Below are 21,478 nucleotides of genomic sequence, written 5' to 3' on the forward strand. Positions count from 1 at the left end.
TAGCTGCATAGCATGCTGGGGGTATCCGTAGGGAGAGGCACTAGAGAAGTGTTGGGTCATTACTAACGTGCTGACTCTGTTACGCCCAGAAGGGGGCGGTGCTGTCCCCTGTGGTCCCCAGGCTGTATACCCCTAGGCAGGAGGTGGGGCAGCGCAGGGTAGGGTGACCAGATGTCTTGATTTTATAGAGACGGTCCTGATTTTTGGGTCTTTTTCTTATATAGGCTCCTATTACCCCCCACCCCTGTCCCGAGCTTTCACATTTGCTGTCTGGTCACCCCAGTGCAGGGTCCGTGCCACCCCACTCAGCCTGGCGAGGAGTCCCGGGCTGGGCTGCACCTCTGGTGGGGGCTCAACTCTGGCCCCGCCCTCAACCCACTGGGGGAAGTGATGCCCAGGGTCCCACCATCTCCATGGAGATGCCCTGTCCCCACAGGCCCTACCAGCTGCACCCCGGGTGGTGAGCCAGGCACTCCGGCCCCCATGCCCAGGAGCTGCAGATCTGGGTGCTTGGGGTGGCATGAGAGTGAGTTTGGAGGGGCTCAGAGTGCCAGGGGGGCATGGCATAGGCTGGGGGGTAGCGGTTTGGGATGACCAGGTGGAGGAGGGGCTCCTACCCTCGCCCAGCATGGCCCCTGCGACTACCTCCCCCCCCACTCCCATCCCATCACGCTGTTAATGCCTCTTTCCCCAGAGTGCTCTCAGACACGTCCTACCCCCACCCCTCCCTCTGCACCCACCCCAAGGCCATACCCCCATCCCTCCCTCTGCACCCACCCCAGGACCTACCCCCACCTCTCCCTCTCCACCCACCCCAGGACCTACCCCCACCCCTCCCTCTCCATCCCCCCAGGACCTACCCCCACCCCTCCCTCTCCACCCCTCCAGGACCTACCCCCACCCCTCCCTCTCCACCCCTCCAGGACCTACCCCCACCCCTCCCTCTCCACCCCTCCAGGACCTACCCCCACCCCTCCCTCTGCACCCACCCCAGGACCAACGCCCACCTCTCCCTCTCCACCCCTCCAGGACCTACCCCCCCCCCCCAGCCATCCCAGGACCTACCCTCACCTCTCCCTCTCCATCCCCCCAGGACCTACCCCCACCCCTCCCTCTCCACCCCACCAGGATCTGCCCCCACTCCTCCCTCTGCACCCACCCCAGGACCTACGCCCACCCCTCCCTCTCCACCCCTCCAGGACCTACCCCCCCCCCCCGTACCCACCCCAGGACCTATCCCCACCTCTCCCTCTCCACCCCTCCAGGACCTACCCCCACCCCTCCCTCTCCACCCCTCCAGGACCTACCCCCCCCCCCCCCAGCCATCCCAGGACCTACCCCCACCTCTCCCTCTCCATCCCCCCAGGACCTACCCCCACCCCTCCCTCTCCACCCCACCAGGATCTGCCCCCACTCCTCCCTCTGCACCCACCCCAGGACCTACGCCCACCTCTCCCTCTCCACCCCTCCAGGACCTACCCCCACCCCTCCCTCTCCATCCCCACCAGGATCTGCCCCCCACGTTCTCTCCCTTCTCCTGCGCCTTTGTCTCAGTCCCCCTTTGTCTGCGTCTCTCCCCCCCGCACACACACACTCCCCGCCCCTCGCCTTTGTGAGCCGCCGCCCTCCCTCCTCCGCAGCCCCCCCCACCCCCCCCCCCCGCAATCGCTCGCAGGCCGGCGCGGAGGGGGCAGCGAGCTGCAGAGCCGCGGCTTCCCCATCAGGCCGGCCGGCGGCAGCAGCATGGGGCCGGGGAGATGAGAGCCGGGGGGAGCCGGGGGGCAGCGCCGCCGCAGCGCACCGCGAGCCCCATGAAGGGAACTGCGGGGCGATGGGGCAGGTCCTGGGGTTCGCCCACTGCAGTACGTAGCGGGCGGGGCGGGGCGGGGCGCGGGGCTCGGGCCCGGGCGGGGGGGGGAAAGGAACCAGAGTCAGGCCGGGGGATCGGGCCCGCGGGGGGGAGGATCGGGACAGGGAGGTGGGATGGGGCCTGAGCGGGGGGCGACCAGGGGCAGGCTGGGCAGGCTGGGGGAGCGGGCCCCGAGCCGGGAGGGTGGATCGGGACTGGGTGGGGGCATCGGCCCGGCCCGGCGGGCGGGACCAGGGTCAGGCTGGAGGATCGGGCCCGGGCGGGGCGGGGGGGGGGCGTGGGGAGGATCGGGCCCGGGCGTGGAGGGATCTTGTCCGGTGCCCCCGTGCGCCCCCCGCCCGGCCTAGCGGCTCCAGCTGCGGTGCTGGCGGGGTCCCCGGACGGAGCCGGGCCGCTGGGGACCCGACGCGGGGGAATCTCTCTCCGGCTCCGCGGGCAGCTGCTCTGCGCCCCGGGGCCTGGCCGTGGCCCGAGCGCGGCGGCAGGCGGCTTCCCGGGGGCTGCAGGGCCCCTGGGCGGGGCGCGTCGCGGGCTCCGGGCCGGTTCAGCACCTGGGCTGGGCGGAGAGCGGCAGCCGAGGGCCTGGGGCGGAGTCTGGCCCCTGCCGCAGCTGGTGCCCCCAGGGGCGCTGCTCCATCCGCATCCCCAGGCTGGGGCCGCTCCCCGCCGTTGCTCTGGGGGGTCGGGGGGACAGTGCTGAAATCCGATGGCGGGGCCGGTGGGTGACCCAGCCACCCCCCACTCCAGCCCAGGACGCAGGGCCGGGGGCGGTCGGGGCTCCGCGGGAGCTGGGGGGACTCCCAGGCCTGAGGCTGCTAAGGATCAAGCCGCAGGGTACAAGAGGTGCTGGCAGGAATGATTATTGTTTATTAGGTGTATTAGGGTACCATCCATGAGCCCCAGCCATGGGGCAGGCCCCCATTGTGTCAGGTGCTGTACATTTGTATTGCTATTGGGTGTGTTACTGTAGCAGCTGGGAACTCCAGCCATGGGGCAGGCCCCCATTGTGTCAGGTGCTGTACATTTGTATTGCTATTAGGTGTATTACGGTAGTGCCTAGGGACCCCCTCAGCCATGGGGAAGGCCCCATTGTGCCAGGTGCTGTACATTTTACAGCTATTAGGTGTGTTATGGTAGGGCCTAAGACCTTGCAGCCATGGGGCAGGCCCCATTGTGCCAGGCCCTGCACACACACAGAGCTGAATGTCCCTGTCCGGAATTTACTACTGAGACTTTCTGAAGGGAAATTCACTTTCTGCAACATTGAACATTTCTCAGGAAAATTTCGGTTTTGCTCTAAAATTTCCCTTTTCTGTCCGAAAATCGTTCCCAGCCCCCAGGCTTCTCTGGCCCTGGGTGGCCGAGACATCATGTGCTCTGTTCTGGGCAGCTCCCTAGATGCGCCTCGGGGAGCCGACCTCATTCCTGCTTCAGGAACATGCAGGAGGGGTTTGGTCCCAGTCACAGATTAAAAACAAAGTTCCAAAAACTCTTTAAGTATTTGGTAAAACAGGAATTTCATTTCCCTGCCATTATTCACCGGGACTCGATGGGCGAGTGGTCAGGGCTAACTCCATTCCTGCAGTTTGCACTAGGGGGCGCTGTGCTATAGGCACAGGCAGGGCTGACCCATTCCCGCAATCACACTAGGGGGCGCTGTGCTGTGGGGCACATTTGCAGGCAGGGCTGACCCCAGGCACCAGCGTTACTGGCTGTTCCCCAAGTGAGAGGCTGGCCAGTGCCCTGGGGTCGGGGCTCAGCCCTTTGCGGAAGAGCCTGGGGAACTGGAAGGTGAATGAGTCAGGGCCTTAACATCAGTGATTCAAAGGACAACAATCTCCCACCAGCAGCACAGCGCCCCCTGCTGAGCCCTGCCCCGACCACAGGGCTGAGCCCTGCCTCGATTGCACAGCGCCCCCTGCTGAGCCCTGACCTCACGGCACCCCCTGCTGAGCCCTGCCTCCATCGCACAGCGCCCCCTGCTGAGCCCTGCCCCTGACCACAGGGCTGAGCCCTGCCTCGATTGCACAGCGCCCCCTGCTGAGCCCTGACCTCACGGCACCCCCTGCTGAGCCCTGCCCCGACCACAGGGCTGAGCCCTGCCTCGATTGCACAGCGCCCCCTGCTGAGCCCTGACCTCACGGCACCCCCTGCTGAGCCCTGCCTCGATTGCACAGCGCCCCCTGCTGAGCCCTGACCTCACGGCACCCCCTGCTGAGCCCTGCCTCCATCGCACAGCGCCCCCTGCTGAGCCCTGACCTCACGGCACCCCCTGCTGAGCCCTGCCCCGACCACAGGGCTGAGCCCTGCCTCGATTGCACAGCGCCCCCTGCTGAGCCCTGACCGCATGGCACCCGCTGCTGAGCCTTGCCCCTGACCACAGGGCTGAGCCCTGCCTCAATCGCACAGCGCCCCCTGCTGAGCCCCGCCCTGACCGCATGGCGCCCCCTACTGAGCCCTGCCCCTGACCACAGGGCTGAGCCCTGCCTCGATCGCACAGCGCCCCCTGCTGAGCCCCGCCCTGACCACATGGCACCCCCTACTGAGCCCTGCCCCTGGCTGCACGGTGCCCCCCTCCTGAGCCCTGCCCTGGCCGCACAGCGCCCCCTCCCGAACCCTGCAGCACAGTGCCCCTCCCTTCACCCCCGGCCCTTTCCTCTCAGCAGCTGGGCTTTGCCTTAAGCCCCCCTGTCCTGACCAGACCTGCCAGGAAACCGGACAGTTTGGGGCAGGAGGAGGCTCCTTCACCTGCCAGGGCCCTGGCACCAGCCCAGCTCCTGCATTAACCCCCTGGCCTCAACATGGCGGGGCTCTGAGCAGCCGTGGGGAGGGGATGAGGTCAGTTCCCAGAACAGACTGTGGTGGGAGGTGGCAGCACCTGCCCGACCGTCTGTGGGGAGAGACCTGCCTCAGCCAGTGGGGCTCGCACGTGGTGCCCCCTGTTGGGCAGCCTGAAATAGGCCCCCTGGGTCTGGCTAGGGCAGGGGTGGGCAAACTATGGCCCGGGGGCCGGATCCGGCCCACCAGGGCTTTGGATCTGACCCGCGGGATTGCCAGCCCCATGGCGCAGCGGGGGTAAGGCAGGTTCCCTGCCTGCCCTGGCCCCATACTGCTGCTGGAAGTGGCCGGTACAATGTCCCTGCGGCCCCTGGGGGAGAAGGGGGCAGATGGCTACGTGTGTGGCCCTTGCCTCCAGGCACTGTCCCCCGCAGCTCCCATTGGCCAGGAACAGGGAACCGTGGCCAATGGGAACCGTGGCCAATGGGTACCCACAGGGGAGGGCAGTGCGCAGAGCCCTCTGCCCCCCGCTCACCCAGGGGCCGCAGGGACATGGTGCTGGCCGCTTCCTGGAGCGGCGCAGGGCCAGGGCAGGAAGGGAGCCCGCCTTAGCCCCGCTGCATGCTGCTGCCATCCTGGAGCCACTCCAGGTAAGTGGCGCCAGGCCAGAGGCTGCACCCCGAACCCCTCCTGCACCCCGCACCCCAACTCCCTGCCCTAAGCTCCCTGTCGGCACGCCAACCCCCTGCCGCACCCTGAACCCCTCCTGCACCCTGTACCCCAACCCCCTGCCCTGAGCCCCCTTGTAGCCCTCACACCCCTCCTGCGCCCCAATCCCCTGCCCTGAGCCCCCTGCCGCACCCCTCCTGAACCCTGCACCCCAACTCCCTGCCCTGAGACCCTTCCTGCATACCGCACCTCCTCCCACACCCCACACTCCCTCCTGCACCCCAACTCCCTGCCCCAGCCCTACATTCTTGGCCCTGCATGCAATTTCCCCATCCAGATGTGGCCCTCCAACCAAGAAGTTTGCCCCAAGGGGCTGCCCCAAGAGTCAGTGACCCAATAGGGGGGGTTGCAGGGTAAAGCCATCCCAAGGACCCCAGCTCAGATCAGCCTGTCTCTGAGTCTCCCCAGCAAACTGCTCCTGCATATATTGGGGGGCAGTTAGAGCAAGGGGGGTGGTGATGGTTGGGAGGGGCTGGGGGAAGGAAGGGGAACAGAGTGGGAGACAGCATGTGGGCGAAGGATGCAGCTTGGGTGCTGGAGAGATCCCCTGGGTCTTTTCATACAGGTACTTATATCCTGCAGCTGAACGGGGCATTCTCCCCTGGGATTAGTGAGGACGCTGGTCAGCAGGGCCGGGAATAGGAGAGAGTTTGTTGCAATGGATGTTCTAGTCAGCACCTGCCCGCAGCCTGGGCATCGGGTGAGGCAGTGGGTTAGATTGCGCTGCTTGGAATCACTGCTCAGGGTTTGGTCTGGTAGTAAAAGATGCAAAATGGTTGAGCCCCCAGGAATGCTCAGTGCCTGGCAGGGAGTGGGTTGAGGTGCTCAGTAGAGGGTGCTCTCCCCTGGCAGTCAGTGCTGGCCCCGATGAGCCAGTGTGGCGCTAGGGGGCGCTGGGCTGCAGGGAGTGGGGTGGAGGGGTTGGGGGCTCAGGGGTGTGTGGACTCATTGCTGGTCTGGGGCTTTGGAGTAGACTGACCCTCATGCCTCCCTCTGTCTCTTGCAGAAGAATCTCCTTCTACTGTCTCCACCACACCTGACTCCACAGACGGTGAGTCTCTGCCCCCCATGCCCTGTCCCCAGAGCTCCCAGCACAGGGGGCGGAGCCCCTCACAGTCCCATCCCTGATGGGGTTTGGATCCCCCACAGCCTGGAGGATGGGGGGCAGATCCCCTCCCAGCCTGGTCCCCCATGAGGGTTGGGGGGTTGGATCCCCCATGGCCCAGTCCCCATTGGGAGGTTGACAGTGTGTGGGGGACAGATCCACTCACAGCCCCGGTCCCTGGTGGGGTTTGGAGGGTTGGATCCCCCATGGCCTGGTCCCCATCGGGGGGATGACGGGTGTCACGGACTCACAGGTCCTGCCCACTCCTGGCCCCGTATGGTCCCCTTCAGTGTGACAGCCCTTCTCGGGGATCCACTCTGTCTGGGGGGTTAAGCCCCTCCGCCTCCTGGAACCGCACCTCTCTGATCCTTAGCACACCTGTCTCTCGGTGTGGGCCCCCTCAGGGAGTCCACTCGCTCTGGACCCCTGGGACCCCCACGCCCAGAGGGAATAATGCCACCCTGATCTCTAGACCAGAGCGACTCTCAGCCAGTGTAAAACAGGAGTGTTTATTGAGCGTCTGAACCCAGCACAGGAAACTCTCAGGGCCTCAGGCCTGGCCTCCCTCAGCCCAGCACATCCAAGTCTCCCCTGCATCCAGGTGGGCTCTGCCTGCTCTCTCTCTCCAGTCCCGAGACCCCCACCCCCCCACCTCCCCTTTCCAGCTGGGCATCTGATATCACCTGCCCACAAGCCCCACCTCTGTCCATTCTCTTCTATCCAGGTAAACAGGGTTGCTTGGGCCTCCTCTCCTCTCAGCCAGTCCTTTGCTGGAACCAGCTGGTCAGGACACCAGGGTCCTCTCTCCGCAGCCCATTGTTCTCCCACTGCCCAGACCCGCCTGTGACTCCCGAGCTGGGCGTCCTGGTCACCAGTCGCTGGGGTGTCCATTCTCCAGGCCATTGGCCGGGGTCCCAAGTTCCCTCGTGGGTTCTCTGTACCAACAAACTCCTTCTCCCATCACCTCATTAAACCAGTAATACCCAGGGAAACTGAGTCCCACCCCCTTCTGCATGCAAACCATTGGAAAAAAACAAGAAAAAAACAAGAAAACCCCCCACTTCATCACAAGGGGGCAGAGCCCCTCACAGCCTGGTCCCTGGTGGGGTTTGGGGGGTTGGATCCCCCACAGTCCAGTCCCCCATTGGAGGCTGAGGGGGGGCAGAGCCCCTCATAGCCCGCTCCCTGGTGAGGTTTGGGGGGTTGGATCCCCCACAGTCCGGTCTTCATCAGGGAGTTGTGGGGGGAGGGGGGCAGGGCAGATCCCCCACAGTCCAGTCCCTGGCAGGGGTCTGAGGTTCCTTTTCCCTCCTTGCCCGGCCTCTCTGCCCCAGTAACCCCCGCGCCTCCCCGGCAGGCGGCAATGACGAGTCGGATTTCCCGGAGCTGCAGACGGCGCGGGAGTTCTCCGAGGACGAGGAGGAGGAGACGTCCCTGGACTGGGGGACCCCGAGGGAGCTGACCTTCTCCTACATCACCTTCGCGGGTGGCCCCGACGCCATCCCCCCCAGCGAGCCTGGCCCCCGGGGGCGGCGGGACTCCCTGGCCCGCCGGATGAGGGGCCCCCTGCCCCGCCCCGAGACCTGCGAGACCTTGGTGCCCGCGCTGGGCGACAGCCTGGAGAACATCCCCAGCCTGTGCCAGTCGCCCGAGGGCGAGCAGGGGCTGCTGGCCGGGCAGTGCCAGGGGCTGGAACCCTTCTCGGCCTGGGATGCCCCGCTGAGCTACGCGGATGAGCCCAGCTCCCTGGGGTGGGAAGAGCCACAAGTCATGCCAGGCAGGGGTGGGCCCTGCCCCCGCCCTTTTGGGGCAGCAGAGCAGCCGGGAGCCCTCACCGCACACTCAGGTAGGAACCATGGGAGAGGGGCTCTGTTGTGGGGGGGGGGGAGGAGGGGCTCTGTTGGGGGGGAAGGGAAGGGAGGTGGCGGATGGGGGGATGGAGGAGGGGCTCTGTTGGGGGGAAGGGAGGTGGCAGATGGGGAGATGGAAGAGGGGTTCTGTAGGGGGAAGGGAAGGGAGGTGGTGGCTGGGGGGATGGAGGAGGGGCTCTGTTGGGGGGGAAGGGAAGGGAGGTGGCTGGGGGGATGGAGGAGGGGCTCTGTTGGGGGGGGAAGGGAAGGGAGGTGGCAGATGGGGGGATGGAAGAGGGGCTCTGGCGGGGGGAAGGGAAGGGAGGTGGTGGCTGGGGGATGGAGCAGGGGCTCTGTTGGGGGGCTGGAGCAGGCTGTGTTGCTGGAGGGGACCACCGCCGGGCTCGTGGGGTGTCAGGCAGGCGATGACCCTGGCAATGACCCCTCACCCCCCTGCCTGTGGCAGAGGCTGCTCCGGAGACAGCACCAGGGGACCGCCCGGGACCCAAAGCCCTAATGCCGTGTCCTGCAGGGGGCACCCCTGGGCTCGCTTACGCCGAGGGCAGCCAGCACCCACCACAGACCTCAGCCGCCCCCAGCCCAGGGGAGGAGGATCTGGAGCCACAGGAGGAGGGGGAGCCGGTAGATATGGAACCAATCACAGAACAGCAGCTGGATGGGCTGGACCAATCCGGGAGCACTCTGGGAGTATACATGATAGGTGAGCAGCCAATGAAGACGCAGAAGCTGGGAGCTGGGTGGGGGCCAAGGGACAGGTGAATAACAGGGCTGTGGCCGAATCTCGCAGCACTGGAGTCCCAGGCAGGGCACTGCTCTGGGGAAGCTCACCGCACTGGTGTTCTGGATAGGGCATTGCCGTGGGGAACTCGCAGCACTGGAGTCCCCAGCTGGGTGCTGGCAGGGCTGCCTCAGCCCCCGCCCCCAAGAGCTCCTCCCAGCTTCTGGGCTGGTGCCAGAGCAGGATCCCAGGGCAGGCGAGTCAGCGGGTAAACATAGCCCCGGTGCTGACAGCAGCACGTCCCGGAGCAGTAGAGGAGAGACTGGGGCTGGCAGATGCCTCCCAGAGAATGCCACAGCTGGAACGGGGACGCTCCAGCCTCCTGCAGGGCCAGGCTGGGCTGGGGCTCAGGGGCTGGTTTTACAGGGAGCCTTGCCCAGTGCTGTAATGCAGCCAGCTCTGGGGTGGGGCGCAGCGGCTGGTTATACAGGGATCCCTCGCCCAGTGCTGTAATGCAGCCAGCTCTGGGGTGGGGCGCAAGGGCTGGTTATACAGGGATCCCTCACCCAGTGCTGTAATGCAGCCAGCTCTGGGGTGGGGCGCAGGGGCTGGTTATACAGGGATCCCTCGCCCAGTGCTGTAATGCAGCCAGCTCTGGGGTGGGGCGCAGGGGCTGCTACACAGCTGTGCAGCACTGAAGAACAGGGTGTATCCGACTGACCCTGCAGGGGAAAGGGGGTTCCAGTTAGCAGAATCCTTCTCAGCTGGAGTCAGCTCGGCATTCTGTGGTTCACACTGATCTGTCCACAGAAGAGCACGGAATAGAACCCAGGAGTCCTGATTTCCCCCGTTTCACCCTTGGACCCCACTCCCTTCCTAGAGCTGGGGACAGAACCGAGGAGTCCTGGCTCCCAGCCCCCCCACTCTGATCACTGCACCCCACTCCCCTATAGATCCAGGGGCAGAACCCAGGAGTTCTGGCTCCTAGTCCTGTGCTTTAGGCACTGGACCGACCTGCCCCCTGGCTATTACCTGCCCCCCGACCGCTGCCCATCGGCACCGTCCCTCCCATCCTTGGTGTGGCCGAGCCCCCGTGCAGGACAGGAAGGGGGATGGGGTGATGGGAGATGGCAGCTGGCATTCGTTGGCTATAAATAGCCCCCGGACTCCCCCCTTGTGCAGCCCTGCAGCCCCCAGCCCCCACCCGGAGACGGTGTGCCGAGGCGACGGGACCCTCGCACCGCGCTGCAGGGAAAGGACTCGCGATGGGTAGCGCAGGTTAGACATGCCCCATCGGGGGGAGGGGGGGGAATCACAGGGCTGAGGACTGCTGGGGGCATTGGGGGGCTGGGCTCAGACAGGGACTGGGGCTGGGTCATTCTTGGGGGCCAGGGAGTGGCTGGGGGGACGTTGCGGGCAGGGCTGGGCTGGGCTGGGAGAGCAGGGCAGATGGAAGCTCTGTGGGGGTTGGGATCAAAGCTGGGGGTCATAGTGATTGCTGGGGGGGCCCCAATCCTCAAGGTTGTGACCACCCCGCCCCAGTCAATGCCTGTGAGCAACATGCCCCCAGCCTGGCATTTGGGCCTGTCAGTTACTAGGTGGGGGAGGGGGAGCGGCACCATCCCGACAGCTGCAGGCCGGCAGCTAAACTTAGCCACGAGTCGTCCACAAAGGGGTGACCTCCCCCAACCCCCTGGGAAGCAAGGCCCCCCCACTACCATGTAAAAGGGCAGGGCTGGGGTGGCACTTAGCAGGATGGGCGATGGGGGTGGGAACAGGGTGTCCCCAGCTCCTGGGCATCTCATGTTACAGAGAGAGGCATCTGCCTGGGGAGGAACAAGGGCACTGGGAACATACATGGAGTGGGCACTGATGTGGCACGGGCACCGGAGGGGAGTGGGCACTGGCAGGGTGTGGGAGGGGAGTGGGCACTGGTGGGGCAGTATATGGCACGCCCTGAGGGGTGGAAGCTGGCACATGCAGCCTTTCAGAGAGTCAGGCATTACCCCTGTACACGCAGGGCCAGTGGCCGGGGTACTCTCATGCCTTGGTGTGACGAAGCGGGACTGTTCTTAATGTTTCCTCTGAATATTGTGGGGTTGCCTCAGTTTCCCCTAGGCAGTTCTTGGTGGTGGGATGAGGGTGTATGATCATTGCAGAGCCCTATAGGGCAGGTGTGTGCAGGGGTCTGGACACAGAGAATGGCCGACACCCTGTTTCCTGGCAACTGATGGTCTGGCCCTTCCCCCCTGGAAGGTGAGACTTAAAGGGTTGGAGAACAAAGGAATCCAGTGACCTCCTGGCCCGGGAAAGGGACAAAGCCCAGAGGAGGAGGGGCTGGAGGGAGTTTCAGTTTGGGGCTGGCTGGAGACATGGAGTGAAGGGCAGACGGGGTTGTCTGGCTCACTGCCCCCCAAAATGGACCCGGCTGAGGGTCCTGTTCTCTGCACCTACAAGCTCTGTGTTAGACCATGTTCCTGTCGTCTAATAAACCTTCTGTTTTACTGGCTGGCTGAGAGTCACGTCTGACTGCGGAGTTGGGGGGCAGGACCCTCTGGCTTCCCCAGGACCCCGCCTGGGCGGACTTGCTGGGGGAAGCGCATGGAGGGGCAGAGGATGCTGAATGCTCCGAGGTCAGACCCAGGAAGGTAGATGTTGTGTGAGCTGTGTGTCCTGCAGACAGGCTGCTCCCAGAAAGGAGACTTCCCCAGAGTCCTGCCTGGCTTCATAGGGAGCAGTTCCAGAGCATCGCCCAGGGACTCCGTGACACTTGGACATTGTGTGGGGCGCGGCTGAGCATGAGGAGGGTCTGGGCACTGGCTGTCTAGGAGCGCTGAGATGGCCCTTCTGGGGCATTGGCACTGTGGAGTGCCGAGCTGTGGGCACTGCAGGGGGCACTGAGGTGTGGGTTTTGCAGGGGCACTGAGGTGTGGGCACTGCAGAGGGCACTGGCTCTGCAGTGGGTGCTGAGATGTGGGCACTGGCTCTGCAGGAGGCGCGGAGATGTGGGCACTGCAGAGGTTCTGGCAATGCACGGGGAGCTGAGGTGGGGGCACTGCAGAGGGCACTGGCTCTGCAGGGGGAGCTGAGATGGGGGCACTGCAGAGGGCACTGGCTCTGCACGGGGAGCTGAGATGTGGGCACTGCAGAGGGCACTGGCTCTGCAGGGGGAGCTGAGATGGGGGCACTGCAGAGGGCACTGGCTCTGTTGGAGTGGGGGTGGGGGAGTCTCCTGTATCTGGCCCCAGGGGGTCCTGGTTTCAGAGCTGGTGTGAGATGCCTGGCCCACTGTTAGGGGTTTTCCTTTCACCCTCTCCTCTGGTTGTCACGCAGACAGCAAGCAGCAAAAGACCAGAAGTCCGAGGCGCAGACAATGCGATGTTTATTGGGGTTAGTTTCCAAGCAAGCATATTCCGAAGCCCTTCACACCACTCGGGCTTATCTCTATATATGCCGATAGAGTCTGTTCCCCAGTGTCCCCTTCCTGGCTCCCACGCCGCAGAGCCTTCCCTGTGTCCCTGTTCCCATTCCCCCCCCTCCTTAGCAAACACGATTCCAATTTCCCATCCACTCCCTGTTTGACCCGTTTATATAGTAATAGTCTCAGCTATTCCTTAACCAATCATTTTACTGAAATTTAACTAGCCAATCCTAAAATATTGTAACATAATTCTCTAACCAGTTATATCCCACTACCCTCATTAACTTACACCTAGCAAAATTAATTATACAACAGACAGAAACAATTAGAGAACCAGACAGATTAACAATAGAAAAGTGGGGGCCATAAAGATAAAACAATACAGAAATGAGGGTTTCACAACCACTGATAAGTGATTGCTTGCCAGACAGGATGCTGTCAAACTAAGTTTTCTTTAACCATCTTAAGATCTTTTTCTTTATCTGGTGGTGATGGGCACGATCAGGACAGGATCTGGTTTGGGATGTGACTGTTCGTGTCCCAGCTTCTGGCTGCCCCTGGTGCTTAGCCAAAGGCCTTAGCCTAAGAACAAGGCCTCAGACTATCCTAGTGAGACAAGACCCGTACACAAGCGGACTGTGATTTTGATTCTTTGTTTTAAACCTCGATAACTAACTAAGTGATAAAAACACACCTAAGTTTTATATTCGAAGGGAGTCTCCTGTCTCTGGCCCGGGGGGTGGGGGGGGTGTCCTGGTTTCAGAGCTGCTGTGGGATGCCTGGCCCAGTTTCAGACCCCCTGTGCGGCGGGAGCCCAGAGCAGATGGTGCCTTGACTCTCCATGCCCCCTTATTCCTTTTCCCCAAGTATCCTGTAGCCTGGCCCGTGGGGAGGACTGGAACAACCCAATCAGGGCTGGGCATTGGACCTGGGCTAAGCAGCAGCTCCCAGGGTCTGTCACCCCCTCCCCCCAGTCTGTGCCCGCAGCCCTCCCTCGCTCAGCGTGCCTGCCCCAGGGCTGTGCCCACCAGAGCAGAGCCCAGACCCCTATGGGGGCCTCGGCCCATCCCCAGATCCCTGACCCTTTGGCTGTTCCCAGTGGAGCGCCCGAGGCCCCAGGCCTGCTGCAGAGCCCGGCCCCAAGGATGCCCCCCAGGCCCTGCCAGAGACCCAGACCCAGCCTCCCGGACTCGGCCCTGCTGCTGTGGGTCCTCCCCCCAGCACCCCTGCAGGGACCGGGTGTGGCTGAGGGCCCCTCCTGGCGCGGCGCTGCTGGGGGGAACCCCAGCAACCGTCCAGGCCTGGGTCTGGCTGGCTGGGCCCTGCTGGCGGCTCGTGCCCTGGCCTGGCGCTGCAATATCCAGGGGGCGGGGGACTGATGGGGGCACAGGCTGGAGGGTTTGTGCCCAGGAGCTGGGCACTCACTGCATGGGGCTCTTCGTTGTTCTGACCCAGCATGAGATGCAGTGTTGGGCCAGGGCCTGAGCCAGGGACCCAAGCTTGGGGAGGGGGCTCAAGAGGGGGGACTGAGCCGGGTGTCCCCAGGTCAGGGAGGAGGGGTTCCCTGAAGGGCCAGGCGGGGGGAGGGGGTCCCAAGGGACTGAGCGGGACGTCCCCAAGTGGGCGGGGGTCCCTGAGGAGCCAGACAGAGGGAGAGGGTCCTGAGGGATGGAGCCAGTGTCCCCAAGAGGAGAGCGCTCCTGAGGGGCCAGGTGGGGGGAGGGGGTCCCGAGGGACTGAGCGGGATGTCCCCAAGTGGGCAGGGGGTCCCTGAGGGGCCACGCAGGGGGAGGGGGTCCTGAGAGACTGAGCGGGATGTCCCCAAGGGGGCAGGGGGTTCCTGAGGGGCCACGCAGGGGGAGGGGGTCCTGAGAGACTGAGCGGGATGTCCCCAAGTGGGCAGGGGGTCCCTGAGGGGCCACGCAGGGGGAGGGGGTCCTGAGAGACTGAGCGGGATGTCCCCAAGGGGGCAGGGGGTTCCTGAGGGCCCAGGCGGGGGGGGGGGGTGAGGGTCCTGAGGGACTGAGCGGGACGTTCCCAAGGGGGCAGGGTGTCCCTGAGGAGCCAGGCGGGGGGTGGGGGTCCTGAGGGACTGAGCGGGACGTCCCCAGGTGGGCAGGGGGTCCCTGAGCGGCCAGGCAGAGGGAGGGGTCCTGAGGGACGGGGACAGGGTCCCCAGGGGAAGCCCCAGGCCATGGACACATCTGGCTCCCGGGCCCCCCATCACGCCCCGCTAACGCTCTCCCCCTCAGTGGCGGACCTGGTGCACTGGCGGGACACCCGCACCTCGGCGCTCGTCTTCACCGGCATCATGGTGACTCTGCTGAGCCTGCTCCACTTCAGCATCGTCAGCGTGGGCTCCTACGGCGCCCTGGCCGTGCTGGGCATCACCCTCACGCTGCGGCTGAGCCGCAAGGGGCTGCAGGTCCTGCACCGCTCCGACGGCGCCAACCCCTTCCAGTGAGTGTGAGCCCCCCGGGGCCCCGCCAGGGAGTGTGACCCCCCTGGACCTTCTGTGCGACCCCCCCCGGGGCCCCGCCAGGGAGTGTGACCTTCCCCCGGGGCCCCGCCAGGGAGTGCGACCCCCCCCCGGAGCCCTGCCAGGGACTGTGACCCCCGACTCTCTGCCAGGGAGTGTGACCTTCCCCCGGGGCCCAGCCAGAGAGTGTGACCTTCCCCCGGGGCCCCACCAGGGAGTGTGACCCCCCCGGACCTTCTGTGCGACCCTTCCCTGGGGCCCTGCCAGGGACTGTGACCCCCCGACCCTCTGCCAGGGAATGTGGCCTTCCCCTGGGGCCCCGCCAGGGAGTGCGACCCCCCCGGAGCCCTGCCAGGGACTGTGACCCCCAACTCTCTGCCAGGGAGTGTGACCTTCCCCCGGGGCCCTGCCAGGGAGTGTGACCCCCCCCGACCCTCTGCCAGGGAGTGCGACCCCCCCAGACTCCAACCACACACCCTCCGCCCTTTCAGTGAGTACCCCCAGCCCGACATCCTCCTTCCAGAGAGTCCCCCTGGTCCCCCAGCACACCATTGGCCAGCCCCCCCGATCCTCTCCCCTTCAACTGAATGATCCCCCACAACCCCGCACCCTCCCAGCCAGAGATTAACCCTCAGAGCCTCCCCTCTCTGGTGGGTCTAACCCCCGCCCCCAGACTCCCACTTTAGTGGGTACCGCCAACACCCCGTCCGCATGAGTACCCCCTCCCCTTCCAGTGAATTCCTCCCTCAGCAGCCACCTGACTATGCCAGCCCCGGCCTCTCCCAGCAGGGGGCACTGTGGGGAGTGTGGTGGGGGGCTGGCTGTGTGGGGAGCCCCCAGGTATGCCAGCCCCGGCCTCTCCCAGCAGGGGGCACTGTGGGGAGTGTGGCGGGGCGCTGGCTGTATGGGGAGCTTCCAGCTACACCATCCCAGGGGATGCTATGGGGTGGGTGCTTGGCTGGGATCCCTCCCACTCGCTAACCCCCCACTCCCCCATGTGCGCAGGGCTCAGCTGGACGCTGACCTGCCGCTGTCCCAGGAGCAGCTGGAGCGCCTTACCGCGCGGCTCAGCCGGGACATCCTGGCGGCCGCACACACCCTGCGACGCCTCTTCCTGGTGGAGGATCTGGTGGACTCGATCAAGGTGGGTGTTGCCCCCCCCCGGCAGGGTCACCCCAGCTCCCTGTCCCTGCTGGTGTAGGGGGGATTGGGCCCCCTGTGAGCATCCTGGAGCAGGGATGGGAGAAGTGTTGACCTCTGTTTACCCCCCCTTCCCATGGGGCTTGGGGCACAGTGGGGGAAGGTTTTTTGCCTTCTCCCCTTGGATTTATCTAGCCCCCCATTATATGCTCTCCTTGGCCATTAGGGAGTCATGGGTGGGGGGCTGGTACCTACCCCTGGGTCTGGCAGGAGGGAGCAGGAACTGGGGGGGGGGGTAGTCAGCAATGTGGGACTCCTTTCCATGGGGGTGGGGGTCAGTGATTAGCAAGGGGTGGTGGGGAGCAGGTGAAGGGCTTCCCGTGCCTGCTGGAGGGGGATGCCCACTCTGCAGAGTTTTTGGGGGTCCCGGGAGAGCCAGAGCCTGAGGCTGGGGACATGGCCCAGCAATGCCCAGGCCGTTTGGCCAGTCGGGAGGCGGCCAGGTGATGGCCACGCCAGGTGGGTGGGACCGGTGGGGAGGCGGCCAGGTGATGGCCACGCCAGTTGGGCAAGGGAGGTGGCCCGGTGATGGCCAGGCCACTTGGCTGAGGCTGGTGCAGGGCGGGCGCCAGGCCAGGGCACTGGGAAGACGCAGGCACAGCCCGAGCCCCAGGGGGCCACACACTCACAGCCAGCCTTGAAGCACCAGAACTGACCCCCATGGCTTCGCACGCAGGGATCAGACCTCCAGCTGCCCTCCCCATGCCCCTGCCTGAGCTGGAAGGCGCTGGGGCTGCTCCTGCTCCGGCACTCAGGCCCAGCGCAGAGTCAGCTGAGGCCGGTCTTTCCCCACTCCTCCCCGGGCTCTGACCCTGCCTGCGTGACAGATTTCAGTTATCAATTTGCCTGAGGCATCAGGTGATTAGGCTGAGGCTGCAGGGTTGTTAGGGGAGGAGATGATGGAGTACACCAAGGGTTTAAGTTTTAAAGTTTATTGATAAAATAATAAAATAACAGCGGAGAGCACTGGGGGGTTCCCCACGTCACTCAGAGGAAGGAAGGAAGCATTAGTGCCCCAAGCCCTAAACCACTTTCATACCTACACCCGTACTACCCGAGGCTGGCCACGCCGGGGTGTAATGTAAGAAGAAGAAGGGGAGGGGTGGACGGGTTGTTTAGGATCTGCTGTTCATCTCCGATTTGCCTTAGCTCTTGGGAGGGTTTTTAAGACCCTGGGGTTTTTTGGGGGTGGTTTTTTTTGGGACCTTTGGTTTTTAAGCTCTGTGTGCCAGTTTAAACCGGCCTTTTAAGGCTTTCTTGGTTTCCCCAAAACACATTGGCTTCAGGGTCGTGAGACTGTTATGTTCCCAGTTGCTGAGCTTTGCATTTTTACTAGCTTTGCACCCCCTTTTTAGGTCTGTTTGGTTCAGTTGTTTTTCTTTTACAGGCTTTTGGCTATTTAGCAGCAGGGAGCTTGTTTGTGTGTGCATTGGCCTTGAGCGGCAGTTTTGCCCCTTATTTTCACGCCTAGCTGAATCGTTGAGTTAACCTGTTCCTGTCTTTCTCCCTCCCTCTTCGGCCTTTTGCAACCTGCAAAGGAATTTTCCACTCCACACTTACACCTTTAACTCTTCCCAAAATGCTTTGTGATGCCTGCAACAGCATTAGCAACATACAGTGCTGATCTGTCTCCCCAGGGGATCCCCTGAGGGAGGGGGCCATTGGGTTGTGACACCTGGTACCCTGCAGCAGGCTGTGCGGTGTTCTGGATTCCAGCGCTGGCCTGTCTGCGCACAGCCCTCCCCTGCCCCTGCTGTCGGGCAGCGACCCTCACACGCCTGCAGCACCTGGGGCCCTGGGACTCTGAGAGTTGGATTTAGGGTTGCCAATTTTCTAATCTCACAAAATCGAACACCCTTGCCCCGCCCCCTGCCTGGAGGCCCCGCCTTTTCTCCAAGGCCACACCCCCTGCCCACTCCATCCCCCCTCCCTCCATTGCTTGCTCTCACTTTCACTGGGCTGGGACAGGGGGTTGAGGCTGGGGTGTGGGCTCCGGCTGGGGTGCAGGCTTTGGGGTGGGGGCCGGGAATGAGGGTTTGGGGCATTTAGGAGGGGGCTCTGGGCTGGGTCCAGGAGTTGGGGTTGGGAAGAGGTGAGGGGTCTGACTAGGGGTGTGGGCTCTGGGGTGGGGCTGGGGATGAGGGATTTGGGGTGAGGGGGGCCAAGGGATTTGGAGTGCAGGAGGGGGCTGTGGGTTGAGGCAGGAGGTTGGGGTGTGGGAAGGGGTGAGAGCTCTGGGTTGGGGGTGCGGGCTGGGGGGTTGGGCTGAGGATGAGGGGTTTGGGGTGCAAGAGGGGGTATGGGCTCTGGGCTCAGGGTGTGGGGTCTCGGCTGGGGCTGGGGATGAGGGGTTTGGGGTGCAGGAGGGGGCTTCGGGTTTGGGTGGGAGCTCAGGGCTGGGGCAGGGGGTTGGGGCATGGGCTTACCTCGGGCGGCTCCCGGTCAGCGGCGCAGTGGGGCTAAGGCAGGCTCCCTGCCTGTCCTCTCTTTGCGCTGTGCCCCAGAACCGGCCAGCATGTCCGGCTTCTAGGCAGGGGGGCCAGGAGATTCTGCGCGCTGCTCTCGCCCGCAGGTACCGCCCCAAACCCCAGCACCCATTGGCCACGGTTCTTGGCCAGTGGGAGTGCAGAGCCGGTGATCGGGGCAGGGGCAGCCAGCGGAGTAGGGCTAGCCTGCCTTAGCCTTGCAGTACCGCCACCCGGACTTTTAACGGCTGGTCGGCGGTGCTGACCGGAGCCACCAGGGTCCCTTTTCGACCTGGTGTTCCGGGCGAAAACCTGCTACTAGCATCCCTGGCAGGGAGCGGGCACGCGGGGCCAGGTGGGGCTGCCGGCTTGGACGGATGCGCCCAGGACAGAGTGGGTTGCAGCTCTCTGTGGGTCTCAGGCGTCGGGCCAAGAGCCATGGCCATGAACCCACAAGACTAGCAGGGAACTGCTCCCTCTCCCCAGCCCTGCTGTGCGCCTGCCAGCTTCCCTGGGCAGGAAGCCCTGGCTGCTCAGCGACCCCTGCTGGAGGATGGGAGCAGGGACCCGCATGAGTCTCTGCTGAGCAGAACCAGCCCGGCTCCTTCCCCCCACGTGGGGCTGCTGCTCCCTGGCAGGCTGGGGCAGGCTGCAGCCCCTGGACGGGCGGGGGGAAGGGAGGCCTGCCCCACTCTCACTGTGCTCTCTCCTGCTTGCAGTTCGCCTTCCTGTTCTACATCCTCACCTACGTGGGAGCCGTGTTCAACGGGCTGACGCTGCTCATCCTGGGTAAGGGCGGACGGGGGTGAAGGGGGGTCGGGGAGGGGGGCGTGTGCGGGGCAGGACCACCGTGTAGGCAGCAGGTGGGTAGTGCTGGCTGTGGGGGCCTCCCCCAGCAGGGGATGCTGGGAGCGGCAGGGGGTGTGTGTTTCTGACCTGCCCCTTTCTGCCCCCAGGTGTGATAAGTGCATTTACTTTTCCCCTGCTCTACCGACAGCACCAGGTGAGTAGCCGGGGGGTGGCTCAGGGCCACGTGCGCCATCGGGAGGGGCTAGCCTGACCAGCGCACCCCAGCTCACGGGCTGCTGCTGGCAGTTCTGCAGCCCCAGGAGCCGTCTGGCTCTGCACCCGCCCCAGGGCAGGAGAGACACAACACCCCCTAGGGGGGAAAGGCCCCATGTCCCACTCCCCACCTTCTGAGCTAGGAAGTCCCCCGCCCTAGGGCCGGCTGGGATCCAGCGCCCCCTAGATGGGAAAGGCTCCATGTCCCATTCCCTGCCCCCCTGAGCTAGCTATTCCCCCACCCTGGGGCTGGATGGGAGATGGCGCCCCCTAGAGGGGACAGGCCCCATGTCCCATTCATAGAATCATAGAATAGCAGGGTTGGAAGAGACCTCAGGAGGTTCGAGTCCAACCCCCTGCTCAAAGCAGGACCAACCCCAACATTCCCTGGAGCTCTCACCTTTGTTCAGGGATCCCCGGAGGCATCGGGGGGACCCCAGACAGTGAGTCCTGGCTCTCCAGGGGCCCCATAGTTCTGCGATGGTCTCTGGTGGGGGCTGTTGCCCAGACCCCCCCCCAGCCCCCGTTTACGTCTCACTTCATCTGTTCCAGGCACAGATCGACCAGTACGTTGGGCTGGTGAGGAACCAGCTGAGTAACCTCAGAGCCAAGTAAGGGCCCCCTGCACCCCTTGTGTCTAGGGTGACCAGACAGCAAGTGTGAAAAATCAGGATGGGGGTGGGGAGGTAATAGGAGCCTATATAAGAAAAACACCCCAAAATCGGGACTGTCCCTATAAAATCGGGACAGCTGGTCACCCTACCCGTGTCTGCCATGGAGGGAGGGGACGAGCTCCTGGCTCTGCCAGGAACCACACAGGGGCCACAGCTCATTGTCTCCCAGGCAGCTGTAGTGACCCCACAACACAGCCCAGAGATGACACCCCCTGCAGTGCGGCACCCCCCGCCAAGCCCCCAGTCCCGGCAGTGCAGCACCCCCCCGCCGAGCCCCCAGCCCTGCTCCCCGCAGCACAGCGCCCCCTGCTGAGCTCCCTGCAGCACAGTGTCACTTGCCGAGCCCCCAGCCCCTTGCCCTTGCACTACAGCACTCCTTGATGAGCTCCCTGCCCCACTGCTGGGGTATTGGGGTCAGCACTGAAGGCAGGGGGAGAGGGCCTGCAGCACGGTGTCCCCACGGTATTTCCCTGCGGGGCTGCTGGGTTGAACGCCCTGCAGTGACTCCTTTGCCCGTCCAGCCCTGCCCAGCCCAGGTGTCCTGCGGGATGTGAGCATGCTCCCCTCTAGGGGCTGGCCCGGGGGGCTGAGTGCCAGGGGGTCAGACCTGGGGAGACAGGGCTGGAGCATGGGTAACCCAGTGACTCTGTGCCCGTCTTGCCATGCGTGGGTGCCGAGGAGGCGGGGGAGGGGCTCCAGCCCAGGCCAGGGGGTATTAAACCGCCGTGGTGATGTTTCTCTTTCTCCCCTTTAGGATTCAGGCCAAGCTTCCAAGTGCCAAAGCGAAGCCAGAATGAGCGACTGCCCCAGCTCGACTCACAGCAATGATGCCCCTGCCCCCCCCCACCCCCCCGCTGCTCCCCCCGGACCCTTTCCTCGCCGGTGACACCTCCCGCCTCAGGGAAAGGGATCGAGGCCCCTCTCCTGGTCAGGAACCTGCCTACACTTCAGCCCCTGCGCTGCCCCCCTGGCCCTGTGTGTTGTGGGGCTGGGGCAGGAGGCAGCTCCCTGGACATTCAGGGCTCCGGAGGTGGTGGGGGTGACTGAGAGGGGCCCCTGTGATTCGGCCACCACCCTGGGCTGTAGCACCGGGTGCAGCCTGCCCT

The 21,478-nt window shown here is 64.6% G+C and overlaps 1 protein-coding gene across 1 annotated transcript; it reads left to right on the top strand.

The window, feature by feature from the left end:
• The first annotated feature begins 1,831 nt into the window (after positions 1–1,831).
• On the top strand, positions 1,832–21,169 carry RTN2 (reticulon 2). Its single transcript, XM_077840772.1, has 10 exons — positions 1,832–1,862; positions 6,384–6,428; positions 7,840–8,328; positions 8,865–9,053; positions 14,745–14,952; positions 15,977–16,115; positions 19,356–19,425; positions 19,593–19,639; positions 20,251–20,309; positions 21,127–21,169. Exons 1-10 carry the CDS (start codon positions 1,832–1,834, stop codon positions 21,167–21,169), a joined length of 1,320 nt encoding a protein of 439 aa, XP_077696898.1.
• Positions 21,170–21,478: the final 309 nt, after the last annotated feature.

Source organism: Eretmochelys imbricata, chromosome 23, assembly GCF_965152235.1.
Source record: "Eretmochelys imbricata isolate rEreImb1 chromosome 23, rEreImb1.hap1, whole genome shotgun sequence".
Lineage (NCBI taxonomy): Eukaryota > Metazoa > Chordata > Testudines > Cheloniidae > Eretmochelys > Eretmochelys imbricata.

What these genes read in the sequence shown, in the direction of transcription:
- RTN2 (XM_077840772.1), top strand. Translation starts at nt 1,832, where the DNA reads ATGGGGCAGGTCCTGGGGTTCGCCCACTGCA. An exon ending in AGCCCTCACCGCACACTCAG is followed by an intron (nt 8,329 to 8,864) that starts GTAGGAACCATG and finishes CGTGTCCTGCAG; the next exon opens with GGGGCACCCCTGGGCTCGCT. An exon ending in TGCTCTACCGACAGCACCAG is followed by an intron (nt 19,640 to 20,250) that starts GTGAGTAGCCGG and finishes CATCTGTTCCAG; the next exon opens with GCACAGATCGACCAGTACGT.